Source organism: Arachis ipaensis, chromosome B06 (genome assembly GCF_000816755.2).
Source record: "Arachis ipaensis cultivar K30076 chromosome B06, Araip1.1, whole genome shotgun sequence".
Classification (NCBI taxonomy): domain Eukaryota; kingdom Viridiplantae; phylum Streptophyta; class Magnoliopsida; order Fabales; family Fabaceae; genus Arachis; species Arachis ipaensis.
In genome coordinates this window covers 8,495,801-8,511,841 of record NC_029790.2, presented here as the reverse complement: position 1 = coordinate 8,511,841, position 16,041 = coordinate 8,495,801, and the positions used below count along the sequence as shown (strand labels likewise).

Genomic DNA, 16,041 nt, shown 5'->3' with positions numbered 1-16,041 from the left:
CATTCTGATTGAATTGACGACATGATGATTGGTTAAATTTTTTTTTTTATAAAAAAGTATTGATATTTGATTTAGTGGACTAAGTGGCTGTTGGACCTTAAAGAACTTTAATAATCCAGAAGTAATTTATTTATTTTAGACTTATTGCATATAAATTTATATTGTCTTTTTTAAAATATTATTAATAATCATGAAAGACAGGTGATAAATTTTTTTTGTGTGAAAGATTATGAGTTTCATTTGTATAAAGTGTAGTACTTTTCTATTCGTGTGAGCGTATTTTTATTTGGCGGAGAAGTAGTATTATTTGAAGAAGCTAGCTATACACATTAATAAAATAACGAAATTGTGTCGAGTTAATTTTTTATAATTGCAGTTATTCTGAACGAGTTCAATTATTAATTTTGATTTACACCATATCTAGATGTAGTATTATTTGGAGAACACTATTCAATTAAACAAATATTAATCACTGAAATAAAAGGAATAATATAGTAAAATACAGAACATGGTATTTCAGCATAATGGTATCGCTGCTCAACCCATCTTTTCTAACCTAACACACAACATAGGCCATGGGTTAGACCAAGCAATGGGGGCACAACAACATAATCCAGACAATAACACATTATTAACATCACAATGAACAAAACACACACACCTGCAATGAATGGACTCAGTGAAAATTGGATGATAACTCGTAGGTTGGTTCTGCAAAATCATTCGTCTGGAACATTTCAGACATCACAATAACTAAAACTTGGTTCTACAAATTGATCAACCTCACCCAAAATCTAGTCTCATTGTCATTATCATCTAAATAGCAAAACCCAAGAGACGTAATCCAAAATTTCCCCATCGACAACAACTGATAATTTTTATTAGTCTCTTATGTAATATTACAACGATTTCAAACACAGCAATGTCAATAAATACCTTAATAACTTTTAGTTCGGCTGGAAATCGATTGAAAATAGGTCCAAATCAACTCTTCCTCAATTTCATTTCATCACTCATTCATATGAAAGAAAGACAAGTTTTAAAGTTGAACAAATTTCATTAATAGAGAGAAAATTTTCCGTAAATTCAATCTTTCTTCCTATTAATTTTAAACTCCACAAATTCATAACAGCAATTATCCACATTATATGCATAACAGATCAAACATTTATACTCTGTATGTTCCTACCCACATTGAACACCATAAACATTGCCTCGTGAAATTTGTCATCACTTCGGACCCACCGAGAAGGCACAAACCCCACTTAAACCCAATTTCGAGAGCATATCTCCACCATGGTTCTGGAGACAATACAGGACCGTAAATAGAGACATCGACACCATGTACTTATGTTGACAGTTGCCCTATGTCGTCCATTGTCTCCTGTCCAGTGTACCTCAACTCGGTCAGGACCCGATCTACACTCCTGTTTCGGCGGCGTTCTATCACTCTCTCTACTCCATCGTGCAGCGCCGTCTGCTACGAAGTCGTCTAGTCCAAGCTTTTCTATCACTCCAATCCAATTTAACTCTACATTTAAATTTGCCCAACAAGTTAATAGAAGTTTATTTGTGAACTGGCCCTCATATTTTTCATTAATTTTCCTTTGATCTTTCAAGATCTAAAAGATATTTTTTTTAGGGATAAGTAATTTTTTCGTCCCCAAGGTCTGGGGTCGAAATCAAAATCGTCCCCGACCTTTTTTTCTTATTAAAATTATCCTCAATGTTCAAAAATGCTTTAAAATCATCCTTCCCCGAATTTTTGGACCAAAATACCCATCATCATCATCATTCTTCTCTTTACTTTTCTCACCCCACCACCTCCACTGCCACCAACATTACCACCACAACCACCATCAACACCACCACCACCACAAACACTACCACCAACATCAACACCAAGAACATCAAGCAACATCAACAACATAATACCACCACCACTACCACCACCACCACCACCACAAACACCACAAACACCACCAACCAACACCAAGAACCTCAAACAATAGCAACAACACAAAACAACACCAAACCAAAAAGCAGAAACAGAAAGCAAAAAACAAGAAAGCAAGAAAGCAGATGCAGATGGCGGAGGCGGCGAGACGGCGAGGTTGCGAGGCGGAGGCGGAGGCGGCGAGGAACGGCGACGAAGACGCGGCGGTCTCCCTCCCCTGTGCGCACTCTGTTCCTGATGGCAATGTGGCGTGGTGCGGCGCGATAGACAGTGGCTGTGACAAGGCGACGATCCTGAGGTGACTGGCGCGATGGCGGCGATAGGACGCGGCTCCTCCAACGGCGGCGATCCCCTCCCCCCTTTCCCCTTCCCACTCCTTTTATAATTTTTTAATAAAGGATAATTTGGTAATAAAAAAATAAAATTGGTAAAAATGACGATTTTATAATGTTTTATAAAGTTGAGGATGATTTTAATAACAAAAAAAGGTCGAGGACGATTTTGATTTCGACCCAGATCTTGGGGACGAAAAAAGTACTTATCCATTTTTTTTATCGAAAAAAGCTCCATCTATCATGAGGTCCTAAAAGTATAAGTTAAAATTATAAATTGAAATTTTTTTTATTGTAAGTACAAAGAATTTAAATTTTTAATGTATTTATTTTATATTTATTAAATAAAAAAATTTAAAACTTTCTATTAATAATAAATTTATTATATACCTTTAAAACACATGTTAGCTAAATTTTTCTATAGAATTTAAATTTATTTATTTCCACTAGTTAGCAAGCAGAAAAGGATAGAATATGCAATTTGGGCAAACACAGAGATTTGAAGGTCGTTGATGGCAATTGAGTGTGAGAATTTTCAATTAACTTGACCTAGAATTTGGGGTTCGGATGGCAGAACATCACTTGAGTCAAATTTGCCAACTATATAGGGAATAAGCATGGTTAGCACTCAGCACTTAACAGGCCACTTTGTTACTTTATTAACCCAATTTTGAGGACTCGAATTTATTAGTATCAATCTTCGAAGTTTAGGTAATTGCTATATATTTTTTTATAGATTTAGGTATTTAGCTAATCCGTGTTGTTAGGATTCGTAATAAATTTATCATCAGTAAAATATTTTAAATATTTTCATANATGACGATGCAATTGTTTAAGTAGCGTAATTTTTTACTTCTGTCATTTGTAGAAAAGATATATACAAAAAAGTTAAATTATCCCAGAAGATCATCTAAAAGGTAAGATAAAATTACTTAATAACATAACTAATCCAAATTATTATCTTTATCTGTTAATTTGTTACCCCAAAAACAAAAAAGATGGCATATTGTTATATGGTGCTGTTTTATGGAAGGGACCCACTAAATAGAGAAGTAATAAATAGGAGGGAGGGGGTGATGAAATAATTAATTGCATTATTATTGTTACTTTGTTAGAGATTGTTGTGGTAAGTGGTAACCAAGAAAATTCAATTAGAGGAAGAAAGCAGAGCCATACATATAAAGCACTAGGCAATTTCGCATAGAATAGAATAGAGAAACCAAAATAAACTCTCTTTCTTTCTCTCTTTTTTCTTTGGCTTTGACTCGCACGGTCTTGGATCTCATCGAAGAACCCTAACCCAATCCGAAGGAAGAAACATCTTCGTTGTTGTTGCGTCGCGTATCGATCGATCCAAAAGAAACTAGCTTTGGCAGCTCCCGAACCAAAACCCCACCTTAGTCTCAGGCCATGCGACGCTGGTCATCGTTCTCTGCCATCGCCCTCTCCCGAGAGGACTCCTTTTCTTTCGCCGCCGATAATTTCTCCGCTTCTCGCTTAGCTTCCTTCTTCTGACGGTGAGAGAGAGGATTTGTGGATGTTATTGTTGGGGGTGGGTAGATTAACGTGAGAGAAAAGAGGAAGGTTTTTATAGGTTTTAATTAGGTTTACTTAATCAATTTTAAATTTTTTAAATTTTGAATTTAAAAAATTTAAAATTAATAATTAGCCGCCCCTAATATCAACCCCAGGGGTCTTCTCTGCAATGCTGCAGCTGGCGCCGCCGCCGGTAATCACCACTTATCTGATTCCTAATGTTTTTTGTTTCAATTTTCTCCCCCTTGTTTTTCAATATGATCGTCTTATTGTTTCTTATTTGTTGATTATTTTAATTTGCAATTTGATGCAGGTGTTATTGCTGCTACATTTGTGTGTCCTTTAGATGTAATCAAAACTAGGTTTCAGGTTCATGGGGTAGCGCAACTCCATAATGGACGTGTTAAAGGTATACCTAGCCCTGCTCTTCTTGGATTCGTTTTTTGTTTTATGTATTATCATTGTAATTTTAGTACGTGAAGCTATTGCAGAGAAAATAAAAAATATGATTAGAGAAACTCAATATTTTATTTATGGGTGATTTTGTCAGCAGGCAGCATCATAGTTGGTAGCTTGGAACAAATATTTCACAAGGAGGGATTGCGTGGCATGTACCGTGGGTTGTCTCCCACTGTGCTAGCTTTACTGCCAAACTGGGCTGTGAGTTCTCCCCTCTGGTCTATTAGCTGCTTATTTCTTTAGTTTTTTTTCCCTCGGTGAACTTAAGAACAAAAATAATATGTTGTTGCTTTAACATTCTTAACTTCAAAGTATGATCTAGGGTTAGACTAGATAGTAGGAGGGGTGTAGATCAGATATATGGAGTCGAAACAGTGTTAAGTATTGGCCTAGAGTCTTTTGATAGTTGTAGACATTAGAAGGCCCAAGTTATATGATATCTCTATAGTTACAATTTTTTGATCAAGCAATAAGGACGGTAGCTATCTAGGCGAAGGATTCTTCCAATGTGGTAGTTTGGGTTTGGTTAAATTTAAATTACCTGCTATTGTCAAAGCAACTTTCATATTACATTTAAAGTCAAGTTCATACAGTGTTTTGATGTCTCAAGCATCGGACGATTCTCTTTTCTAATTAGTGCAGCTTACTATTAATTTATTTCACTGGGCTACAGAAAATTTATGATTAGCCTGCCTATATTCTTTTTGGAAGCAGGATATTGTTTTATTTTATTAAGAGGGATTTATATATGTTGTATCAATTTGTAAACTTGCAGGTATATTTTACCATGTATGAACAGCTCAAGAGCCTTCTTCAGCCTGAGGGTTAGTTCACTGCTTATTACTTTTTTGTATTGAACAAGATGAGTGATTCATGGAGCTTATTTGGTCCGACTTGCACTTTTTTGGGTTTCCTATTTTTGAAGATGTACAAATTATAATAGTTTACGGTATGTACACAGATTGCCATAATCTTTCAGTTGGAGCTAATATGATGGCCGCTTCTGGTGCTGGAGCTGCAACAACAATGTTCACAAATCCACTTTGGGTTGTCAAGACTAGACTCCAAGTATGTTTCCTCAATTCGTGCTTAATTCTCTGCTGATCTATTTCATTATCCTTGCAACCTAGCACTGATAATTGGCATACTGCATGAGTTAGTTAAATGATTTAGTAATATTTGCAGTTTACACTTGATTTGAGGATAAAAAGCTCTTTTGATTAGCCTTGGCCCTCCATAACACTCGCTCTCTCTCTTGCACACACACAAATGCACGCGCACAAATATTCAAAATAATAAGAAGCTCTCTTTAATTTTTCTTGCTTTCAAAATGGGAGCGGGATGGTGTAGATTTTATTTCCTTTCTCGTATACCATTTGTACAACAGAAAATGCTACACAACCAGAAGTTTTGCCAGAAATTTACTGTCCGAATGACATTGCAATGTTATCAATGTTTAGATTAATACCATCCAATTTAATGGTGCATGCAACCATGTTAAAGTATTACCATAATAAGATATAGAACTTTCTATTATTCATTTCATATGTGTGCTCTGCATTAAAAGTTTGCTTCCCTTTTAAATGCAGACTCAGGGAATGAGATCTGGTGTTGTGCCATATAGGAGCACTCTTTCTGCATTGAGGAGAATTGCACACGAGGAGGGTATTCGAGGGCTGTACAGGTTGGTGTTGCTTGTTATGAATGCAGCAGTGTTAATTATGTATAGCATTGCAATTATTAATTTGATGAATTTTGGGGTATTCTTTATCTTCAGTGGACTTGTACCTGCGCTGGCTGGTATCAGTCATGTTGCCATCCAGTTTCCAACATACGAGAAAATAAAATGTTACTTGGCAACTCAAGGTGACACATCAATGGATAAACTTGGTGCACGTGATGTTGCAATTGCCTCATCAGTCTCCAAAATTTTTGCATCAACATTGACATATCCCCATGAGGTATGTTGCTGAGTGATTGACTTAGTTCTGCAATTTGTTGAAGATATCAATACATAAATTTTGATATTCATATTTCCAGATACTCGGTCTTGTGAATAAAATAACGAAAATGACCTTGCCGGCGATTTTTATGTGGAAAATGGTTTAGAACCCATTGTTAATGATTAAAGCACCATAGACATAGTTTTCCTTGTATTAATATTTGGAGCTTGCTGATTTCCTTTCTTTCGTTACCCAGCCTACAGAGCCATGTACCTAATAATTTGGTGTTACTAGTAGCCCAGGCTTCATGAACTCATTAGTAATTATTCTCTGGTTTGACGAAAAAGAGGTAAATAAATAAATAAATACCATGTTCTGTTTGTAGGTTGTACGTTCCAGACTGCAAGAGCAAGGGCACCATTCTGAGAAAAGGTACTCGGGTGTGATTGATTGCGTTCGGAAGGTTTTTCAGCAAGAGGGCGTACCTGGGTTTTACCGTGGGTGTGCCACCAACCTTCTGAGGACAACACCAGCTGCTGTAATCACATTCACAAGCTTTGAAATGATACATCGTTTTCTTGTTTCGGTTTTTCCGTCTGATCCGCAGCCTCAGATTTTGTGATTATTGATCACGGTGGTCGTCTATCATTCATAACAATAGATTCCAAACATAGCTAGTGAAGCTAGTAATCCATCTCTTGGTGGTGCAAATCCCATTCTTTGTGATTTTTTAGGTGTTTATGTATGGTAGAGCCCCCATACGTCCATTTGGAACCCCGGTTTCTCTCGTTAAACTTGTTCAAAGTCATTGTCTTCGTAGGGAGACCGAGGATAATATATATCAGTGATGATGTCGATAAAGATGATAATAGTGGTACACATTCTCATGGTTATTACATACATTGATGATAATAGTATAGTGGTATTATGCATCTCTTCTATGACTATCTAAAAATCTAAAATACTTGACACATTTAACAATCTTGCTCACGTCATCGCTTGACGGCTGACGCCACCTACTAGACTAGTAGTTCGCACGGTGAAATTCGAATAAGTGTTATTCTGTAATTTTTTTTCAACCATTATTTATTTGTTGTTTAGTAGTCGGCCAAGTTTCAATTCTTTTTACGAAACAAAAATTTCTCACCTAGAAAGGCCCTATATGATGGATTCATATATAAGGGTAATAAGCTTTAAGATCTTTTTTGACAAACATTCTTTACAAATATTTTATTTATTAAAAAAATCAGGCTTATTGATAGTCTTCAAGTGAGGCTAATATACGAGACTTAAACCAATATAAATTAGTCTGGCCCATTTCTATCCTAATGGAGAGTCACTTCTCATAACCAGTGATAACAAGTTGCGGGGTATAGTTGTCCCCTTACAATCATCATTCAAATTGCTACTAGAGAACGTCCAGAAATTTAAAAGGTTCTTTGAATTCGCCTCCCTGTATGTATGGTGCAATTTGATTTTTCAAGGGCTTCTCATATCGATTATCTCCTTCAGTATAGGGTTGTGGCAGTTTCCTTCTTGTTTGCATGTAATAATTTAAGCAAGAAAGATAAGTGGCTAGGTGCGATCGCATTGGACTATAACTTGTAGGCTTCCTGGATTATTCAACGCAACTTTGTGACTTTTGGCATGTTTGGATTAAAGATTGGAATGAAAATATATGGTAACATTTAAAACTTACAGGGCAGAAGCTTCCAAGCCCCAAAATATATATGCCATCATAAAGGTTATTGACTCATGAGTAATCACCGCTGGATCATAATGATTATTCTACTCTTAATCATTATCTATTATTAACCTTTTAGACAGGTTATTATTATTTTCATTTTAATTTTATTTTAATTTAAGAGCCTAGGATACTATTTGGAATGGGCCCATATAAGAGTCCAGCCCAGTACATCAGTATAACATTATAACCTCAGAATAAATCATTCTACCGAAAAAAAAAATCTCAGAATAAACCATGACTGAAAAGTGAAAACAATTAATTTAGATTGGTCGAGTAATTAATTTATTCTTTTGCTTAAACAAGTGTTAGAAATTCGGAAAAAAAAAATCCTTAAAAAACATGATTGAAAACATGATAAAAAAATAGATTCATAAAAATTAATATTTTGATATTTTATTTAGTAATAGACTAAATATATCTTATCTGTTAAATATAATTTTATATTTATATATTTTTGTGTTATTATTCCATGTCTCTAAACAAAATTAGCCTATACCATTTACTATTTATACAAGTTTTAATTAATTTAAAACAAAACTAGCGAAAACCACGATGAAGGGGGAAAAAAGTTTTCATGAGTTGAGTTGTCAGTATCAAAGGAACTTGGAATAGCAAACAAAAGAGGCTTTTATTTCCCCACAAAGAAAACGTCAAAGATCAGGGAGGTTTCATTTCCAGCTAGAGAACACGTCTCAATCTGCTTCCTTACCAAGTTTGCTATCTTTCTTACTGTAGATGGATTTTGTTTCCCCGTTACTTCACTTGACTCAATTATATTCTCTTTAAAGTAGGACATGTACCATCCCATAAAGCTCTTCTTGTTTGTCTTTTGCCTTTAGATAAAAGAGAATAATGAAATCATAAAATGGCGGGATCATTACCCCAAATTACGTTTAATTTCTTTTAGAAATGGTTATATTTCTTTTAGATGCTAATATTGTTTGAGCTTGAGCATTACTTACATAAAATTTGGCTATTTCCGTTATATATAAATATAGAAGATATGTTATTTTCAAATAAAATCAGATTAACTTAGAAGTCAATCATAAAGATTTTATGTGTATGTCTATGTAAACAAATAGAATTATGTATAAACGGGTGGAAACTCAAGTACAGTCGACGTGAAGTTGATACTTGAGAGCTATTAAATGATTTGACTCATTTGGCTAAATTTTTATCGAACGACTCTATCAACTTCACGTAAAGTCGCCTGAGTTTTCACCATAAAAAAGTAATCCCTTTTAAAATGTAAATCCAATCCAATTAGAAAAATACTTTATCACACCAGTAAAACAACGGATTAGTCATTGGCATCCGAAATTCGAAACATCCCTGGACGGCTGAATAGGACACATGGAATCGGATTCTTTTGTCAAGTTCTAAATATCAAATCCAAAAGCATGAAAGAAAATGAATAATTTTTTTCCAGCTTCTTGGAGATCAACATCCATCAATACGATGATTATTGAATATTGGTTAAATCAACATCATTAGTATATGTTTCAGGGATGATAATTGATGAGATGAGGTTGATGATAAAGACAAGCGGGTACTAGAATGTCTACCGTTCGGCGTTTCTGGTGGCATAAATACACTGTAAAAGGATCACTGGGGTGAGATCGAGTGGGGATACATAACATTTTTAATCTTAAGAGTTTCATGTTAAATAAATTATTGTAAATTTGTAATATTTAATTGTATTTACTTGTTAATTAGACTCTCTTAAAGTGTTTAGAACGGAGTTAGGATGGGAAGCACTCCTCTAATCTGCACGTATTCAATCCGCTCCAAGAATAATTTGGTAACTTCGGAGCAGTTTGAATATTCCCTGCGGATAGGGTCACCAAATTAATAATTCAGTATACTAATAATCCATAAATAATATTTGATATTATAAAATGTAAAAAGAATAAATATTGTATTCGAATAAAAATATATTTATTTTTGCATATCAGGTTGAATGAAATTAATTTAAAGAGTTTAAGATATAGTAAGATTTGAATAGAGTTAGAATCAAATTTAAAGGACAATTCACTTAAATAAATTGTTTATATATGAATTTTACTCAAATACAACTTTTAAAATAACAAGACGCAAATGCAATTTTTCACAAAACTGTAGAAATCGCTGTTGGCAGTAGCAGTTTAGAGAAGAACGTAAATTGCTACTGACAGTTGTGGTTTACGTGGAGCAGTGGCTAAACAAAAAAAGCTAAAGACAACAATGGTTTTTGTACAAGGGGGTGTGATCATAAACCGCTAAAGGCAGTAACGATTTATGTGTGGTGTATGCATATGGTGCTTGGCTATATATACCCCTCCAACGCATTGAGATAGTAGTGGAGTGCTATTTTTCACAAACGGATGGTGAAGAGAGTTTTCTAACTCTACTGCATTGCTCTGATAAAATTTACGGATAAAGAACCGCTAAACTTTTTTATCCGGTCGTTGAGTACGTTGGCAGATATAAAAAACAGCATATTACAGAAGTTGGAGATGTGTGGGACAAAGTGGGTAAAGAAGTTGTTCTACAAGATTTCTATTGCCATTGTGTCAACCAATGTGAAGTATGAGACGTTTGTGATAGGGTCCGATGAAGATATGCAGGTCTTGTTTCACTGTGTGCGAAGTTTTCCTGAGATTAGAATACCCGAGTTGTTTGCCAAATTGGAAGATGGCGTCGACAGTTCTAGGGTATCAGTGCCGAATCCTTAGTCGACGATGATGGGGTGCCTCAACGTCGATGCCTGTGGTAGCACCTGCTTGTCTGATCCCTGATCCTCCATGTGTTGCAGTTGGTACTGCTACTGTGTCTCGTGGTGTTCCTGATTTTGCAGTTGAGACTAGATCGGATCGAGTTGAAAATGCGATGCAAGACGATGATTCGAAAAATGAGCTGGTCGTCATTGTTGGGGACAGTAATGATGGTATTCCGAACAATCCACATATACCCCATGGGCCATCGGGTTTTGGCACACAACAATATCCTCCACACTTGTCAACCTTGAACTTGGAAGCCATATGCCAACAGCCGGATGTCGATACAACCTTTGGAGCTCAGGGTCTGCATGATGCAACCATTCTAACGGAATTTTCAGATTGGCCAATCTTTTCAGAGTAAGGAGAAAGCTGTGCTGAGCGTAAAGGATTACAGCATCCGGCATGGAGTTGAGTACAAAGTGATGGAGTCAGACCATCTTAAATACCACGAAAAATGCAAGGAGTTTGGGAAAGGGTGCACGTGGATGATATTGTCCATGTCTTATATGCTACAACATACTACACTCTATATTCCAAGGTCTAATACTAAATTATAAATATTAATTTATATATTCTATTTTTCATATTCTACATCTACATGACAGAGCTCAATGGCGTTGTTTGATTCATGTAGCCGACCTCACCTAGTTGTTGTTGTTGTTGTATTAATCTATGTATTCTATTTTCCATACCCTATATTCTAGATCCTAAATTTCAAAGTCTAGTACTCAACTATAAAGGTTAAATTATAACTTCTAGCTTTTATACCCTACATACTATTATTCTATTTTACAAATTCTAATACTCAGAAAAAAAAAAAAGCTAACCTCGTCGACAATGACATTGGCAATGTGGACAACGCCATTCAGTCGATATAAGCTCTATTCGTCTGCCATGATGTCCAAGAGAAGGTCAGCACTGAGAAAATTCGGATCTGCTCCCAAAATTCTCCTCCCTCTCCATAACAATATTCAAACTCCACACCAAATGAAGAATCTGCAGTTAGCTTTCGTGGTTTTATACACCCTTTCAACGTAAACCGCGACTACCTCTAACAGTTTATGTACACACACAACAATACATAAACTGCTACTGCTTGTAGCGGTTTATGACCAAGCTCATTTGTATAGAAATCGCTGTTGTCTATAGCGGTTTCTGCTAGCCCATTGTTTCACGTAAATCGTGGCTGTCAATAGCAGTTTACGTATTCTTCTAAACTGCTACCGTAACAGTTTCTATAGTTTTGTAAAAAATTGCATTTGCGTCTTATTGTTTGGAAAGTTATATTTGAGTAAAATTAATCTCTAATTATTTTATTTAATTGAATTGCCCTAATTTAAACCCTACATATTTTGATGAAAATGGTTAACAACAAAAAAAAATTAATCAAAAATAACTAAAATTTGCCTTATTTAATAAATATTAAATAAAATAAATTCTAACGATTTTTGTTTGTTTTTCTAGTATTACCAATATTTTGACCTATCTATTGGCTATTGCCCCTCCTAAACAGAAGGAAAGCAGGAGAATACAATGTTTTAGTTTCATTACCTTCAACCTTATCATTATTTGGTCGGTCCAAAATGCCTAACTCCATCAATGGAAGCGGGAGTGCTATACTTTCATTATTCTTTTTGGAATGCTGGGCATCGTGCCTCTTTAGAAATGGCATGTTATAAGAGGATATATGGACCATTTTTATTTCAACACTAATATTCCATTACTTCATCATACCATGACCCTGGCCCTTTACTTTTTTATTTTCCTATCTTCCCTTTTAGAGAGTTTAATTAAACCCACGCCTATTGCTGTACATTTTTTAATTTCATTTTTCATCCACTAATTATTCCTAAAGGAAGTAATGAAGGAAAAGCGTACCCTTGTTCCCTTATGTTTATTACATAATTAATTTATGTCTGGTGTAATTTTAAATTCTTGTATAGTATATATGTTTTGCTTTCCCTAATTAATAAACTCATATGATGATGAAAGCTTCTACTTTGACAGCAAAAATGGGCTATAATGGTGACTCTTTTACGTTGTTGTTTTTAGGATCCTTCTTACCAAAGCCAAAGTTATCCTCCGATATTAAAGTCACCGCTATGATGAATACAGTAAGTGACAATCTTCTTTTAGTTTGGGGTCATCGAATATAGATAGTGGCCAAAAGTGTTCACCTGCATTTCATAAAGGTGCATACTATATGGTAAAAAAATAATAGTAAAGAAACAAAAAATCATCTTTATAAATAGTTAAATTTTTTTTTTAAAATATATCTGTTCGGGACTTTGGGTGCCGGACGGGTAGGAAATGCTCCTTAGGTGAGAAGGTGGGAATTGATTAGGACCTGAGTCTGGTGAGCGGAACGCACGGACAGACGACCTCCTGAATTGTGACGTGAGGGGGGAGCCACCTGCAATAACATTCCGACGCCTAAGTCAGAAATGGTGCAGATGGTGGTAAAAGAGTAAAAGAGGTAGTGACGTACCTTGGAGAAGGGGTAGGACCCTCCCCATATATACCCTATCAGTAGGGTGGGTCCCACAGAAGAGATCTCCTTCCTGAAAGCTTCCTCAGCCAGCTGTGGCTGCCAGGAGGTAGGTTTCCGCACGCGATCCGGACGCGGGGTCCACTTAGTCGGTTGGCCGGGTCAGATTGGACAATGACTCAGCCGAACCGGGCCAGAACAATATCATTTTATTTTTATTAATTTTTTTAAATAATTTATACATACTATTCTTCATTCTTTTCACACAAGCACTTCTTAGTTATCCTTTTATAAAAGAAGAATAACATTTTGGGGTAGATTCTTTTGTTCAGCTTTATACTCATAAGTATTGGAATGAACAGAGTACAAGAGTTTCCATTAAATTCCTTATAAATTTTGTTAAACTTTTTTATATATAAAAAAAGGGATGAAAGATAAGAAGAGGAAGAATAAGATGTCAACCACATCCGCACACTATTTGTCCTCTTTCAACACAATCAAGAAAGAACTCAATCATGGGAGCCAACTTTTTTAATTAGTATTAATCAACTTTATTTTAATCCTAAATTTTAAATTTCAATTTTGAGTCTTAAATCGTCCAAAAAATAAGATTAATTTACAATAAAAAATTAACTCTCTATACTTATTCGGTGAAAAAAGAATCTTAGTATCAAAATTATATTTAACAATATCCATTTATTCATTAATTAAATCTTTTGTATTTTAAGTATTTAAATGGTTAATATTTGAATACTATACGCTAATTCATTTATTTCATCAATAAATTTTTTTTTTTTACCAAAGATAAGAGACTCGAACCCGCAACATCTTAAATGAGTATGGAGACTATGCCATTTGAGCTATAACTCATTGGCATTTCATCAATAATCTTGCATTATGAAAAAGAAAAGAAAGCATATATATATATATATATATAAAGATGAAGCAGGGGAACAACAAAACTGAAATTGGATATAATAAATGGTGCAAAGAGGGAGTATAATTGTTTTGCATAAATAAGATGATGAGAAGAGGAAGAGAGGGCATGTGCTTCAGTTGAGTGATGTAGCTGGCCATCTACAGAGTTGACAGCATGAACATGCACCAGAAAGTGATGGGAACCTCACAATGCAAAGAGAACTACTCATGAATACAATCATATTTTATGGGTAGCAGCTGGGCTCACTTAACATGTGAAACTCATAAAGAAAAAGTGCTAGTACTAATAAACACATACCTTTAATAACCTTTCAATAATTATATATCTGTAACTCTAAACTTTATTTGCTTACATTAATTTCTAAAATTATGGATCAAAATTAATACCTTTTCTTTTTGAACCATTAACCACTTTAATTTGCAGGTCCCATATGTATAATTAGTCTACGTTTCTACTATGCATTTTTTGGATTGGACCTATAATTAGAGGGGAAGAAAATAAAACCTAAGGTTAGTTGCGATCTGATTTATATCTAAACTCTAAACATACAGTAGCTTTTTGGCCTTTCGCTGTGAATGATTATTTCTTTTAAACTGTATTTATGACTTGCTAATTGTTTATTAGTGTTAGTGTTAGTGTAGGTAGATTTTGATCAAGCAAAAAAGATTGTTAGTGTTTGATCATTCTTTGAAGAGTAAGATATTTTATCTTTAATGCTCTTCCTAATTTCATTTTCTTTGCTTTTGATGCTAACTTGAGAGCAAATAGTTTCTCCAAAATTGTTTCAATGTAGTTCTATTCTTCAATCTAAAAAAAATGTTAAAAACAATTATTCTAAAAAAATCAAGATCAATCTAAAAATAAGTTTACTCTTTAAACCAAAGTTTGAGTTAAAATAATAATAAAAAAGAAAACTGCTAAAAAAATCTACCATCTATAAAATCTTAATTTAATGGAACTAAATTAGTTAAAATCAGTATTTTAATTTTAAAAATGATAATGAGAATTTAATTTTGAACCACATGATGTTTTTTAATTATATAATGGTACATGATGAGATATTTGCATATAATTTTTTTTATTTTTTATGGTGTATGAAAATTAAATTTTAAATAATTACAAAATCTTTTTACATTTGTCTTTTTTATTTTGAGAAAATTATAGTTGAAGGCTTTCGCAATTCACATGGTAACGGATTTGTCACGCGCTTACGTAGGAGGGTGTGAGAGTGAGAGTGTGTACGAATTGTAAGTGGATAGAGCGGGTGGCGTGTTAGTTGACTGAGCTGCAGGTTGCCGGTTGCCGGCAGCCGGCGCGTGACGTGGACAAATAATTGGTTTGAATGGGCTAAGTGGGCCATTACATGGACGCTCTCGTGGGCCTTCCCGAACCTACTTGCTTTGGTTCCGAACTTCCAATTTGAAAATTTTGAACGTTACGCTCATGTCATGCTTTTTCTAAGTTTTGTGCGTGCCTCCACGTCCGTCCACCATGCTGCTTCAATTTACAAACTATTAAACTATACTATTTTCTCATTATGAAATTATTATTAAATATAAAAAAGTAAACTGATAACACAGCTAGTGTGTGTTTAAAGAATATTGCATTGTGAGATTAAAATATTTTTGTCTAATGTGAATGTTTTTATCCTTTTTCATTTTAAAATTGGTTAAAATTTATTAATTAGCTAGATACAACTTATTGTTAATGTAGTCACCAAAAAAACCTTATTGCTTAATGTAGTCTTAGCTTGTATATAAATACCTTTTGTCTATAAAAATTAAATAATGTTAGATTACTATAATTAATAGCTTAATCATTACCTCATTTTTTCTGGACTTCTTTTTCTATTTCTATTTTCGTATTCTTATATTTCACAA

General features: G+C 34.5%; 1 protein-coding gene across 1 annotated transcript; it reads left to right on the top strand.

Annotated features, from left to right (window-relative positions):
* Positions 3,959 to 7,166, top strand: LOC107645670 (nicotinamide adenine dinucleotide transporter 1, chloroplastic). The gene is made up of 8 exons (XM_016349743.2): positions 3,959 to 4,018; positions 4,139 to 4,234; positions 4,376 to 4,485; positions 5,060 to 5,108; positions 5,246 to 5,352; positions 5,874 to 5,968; positions 6,062 to 6,245; positions 6,613 to 7,166. The coding sequence occupies exons 3-8, from the start codon at positions 4,435 to 4,437 to the stop codon at positions 6,847 to 6,849; spliced, it is 723 nt and encodes a 240-aa protein (XP_016205229.1). The 5' UTR covers positions 3,959 to 4,018; positions 4,139 to 4,234; positions 4,376 to 4,434; the 3' UTR covers positions 6,850 to 7,166.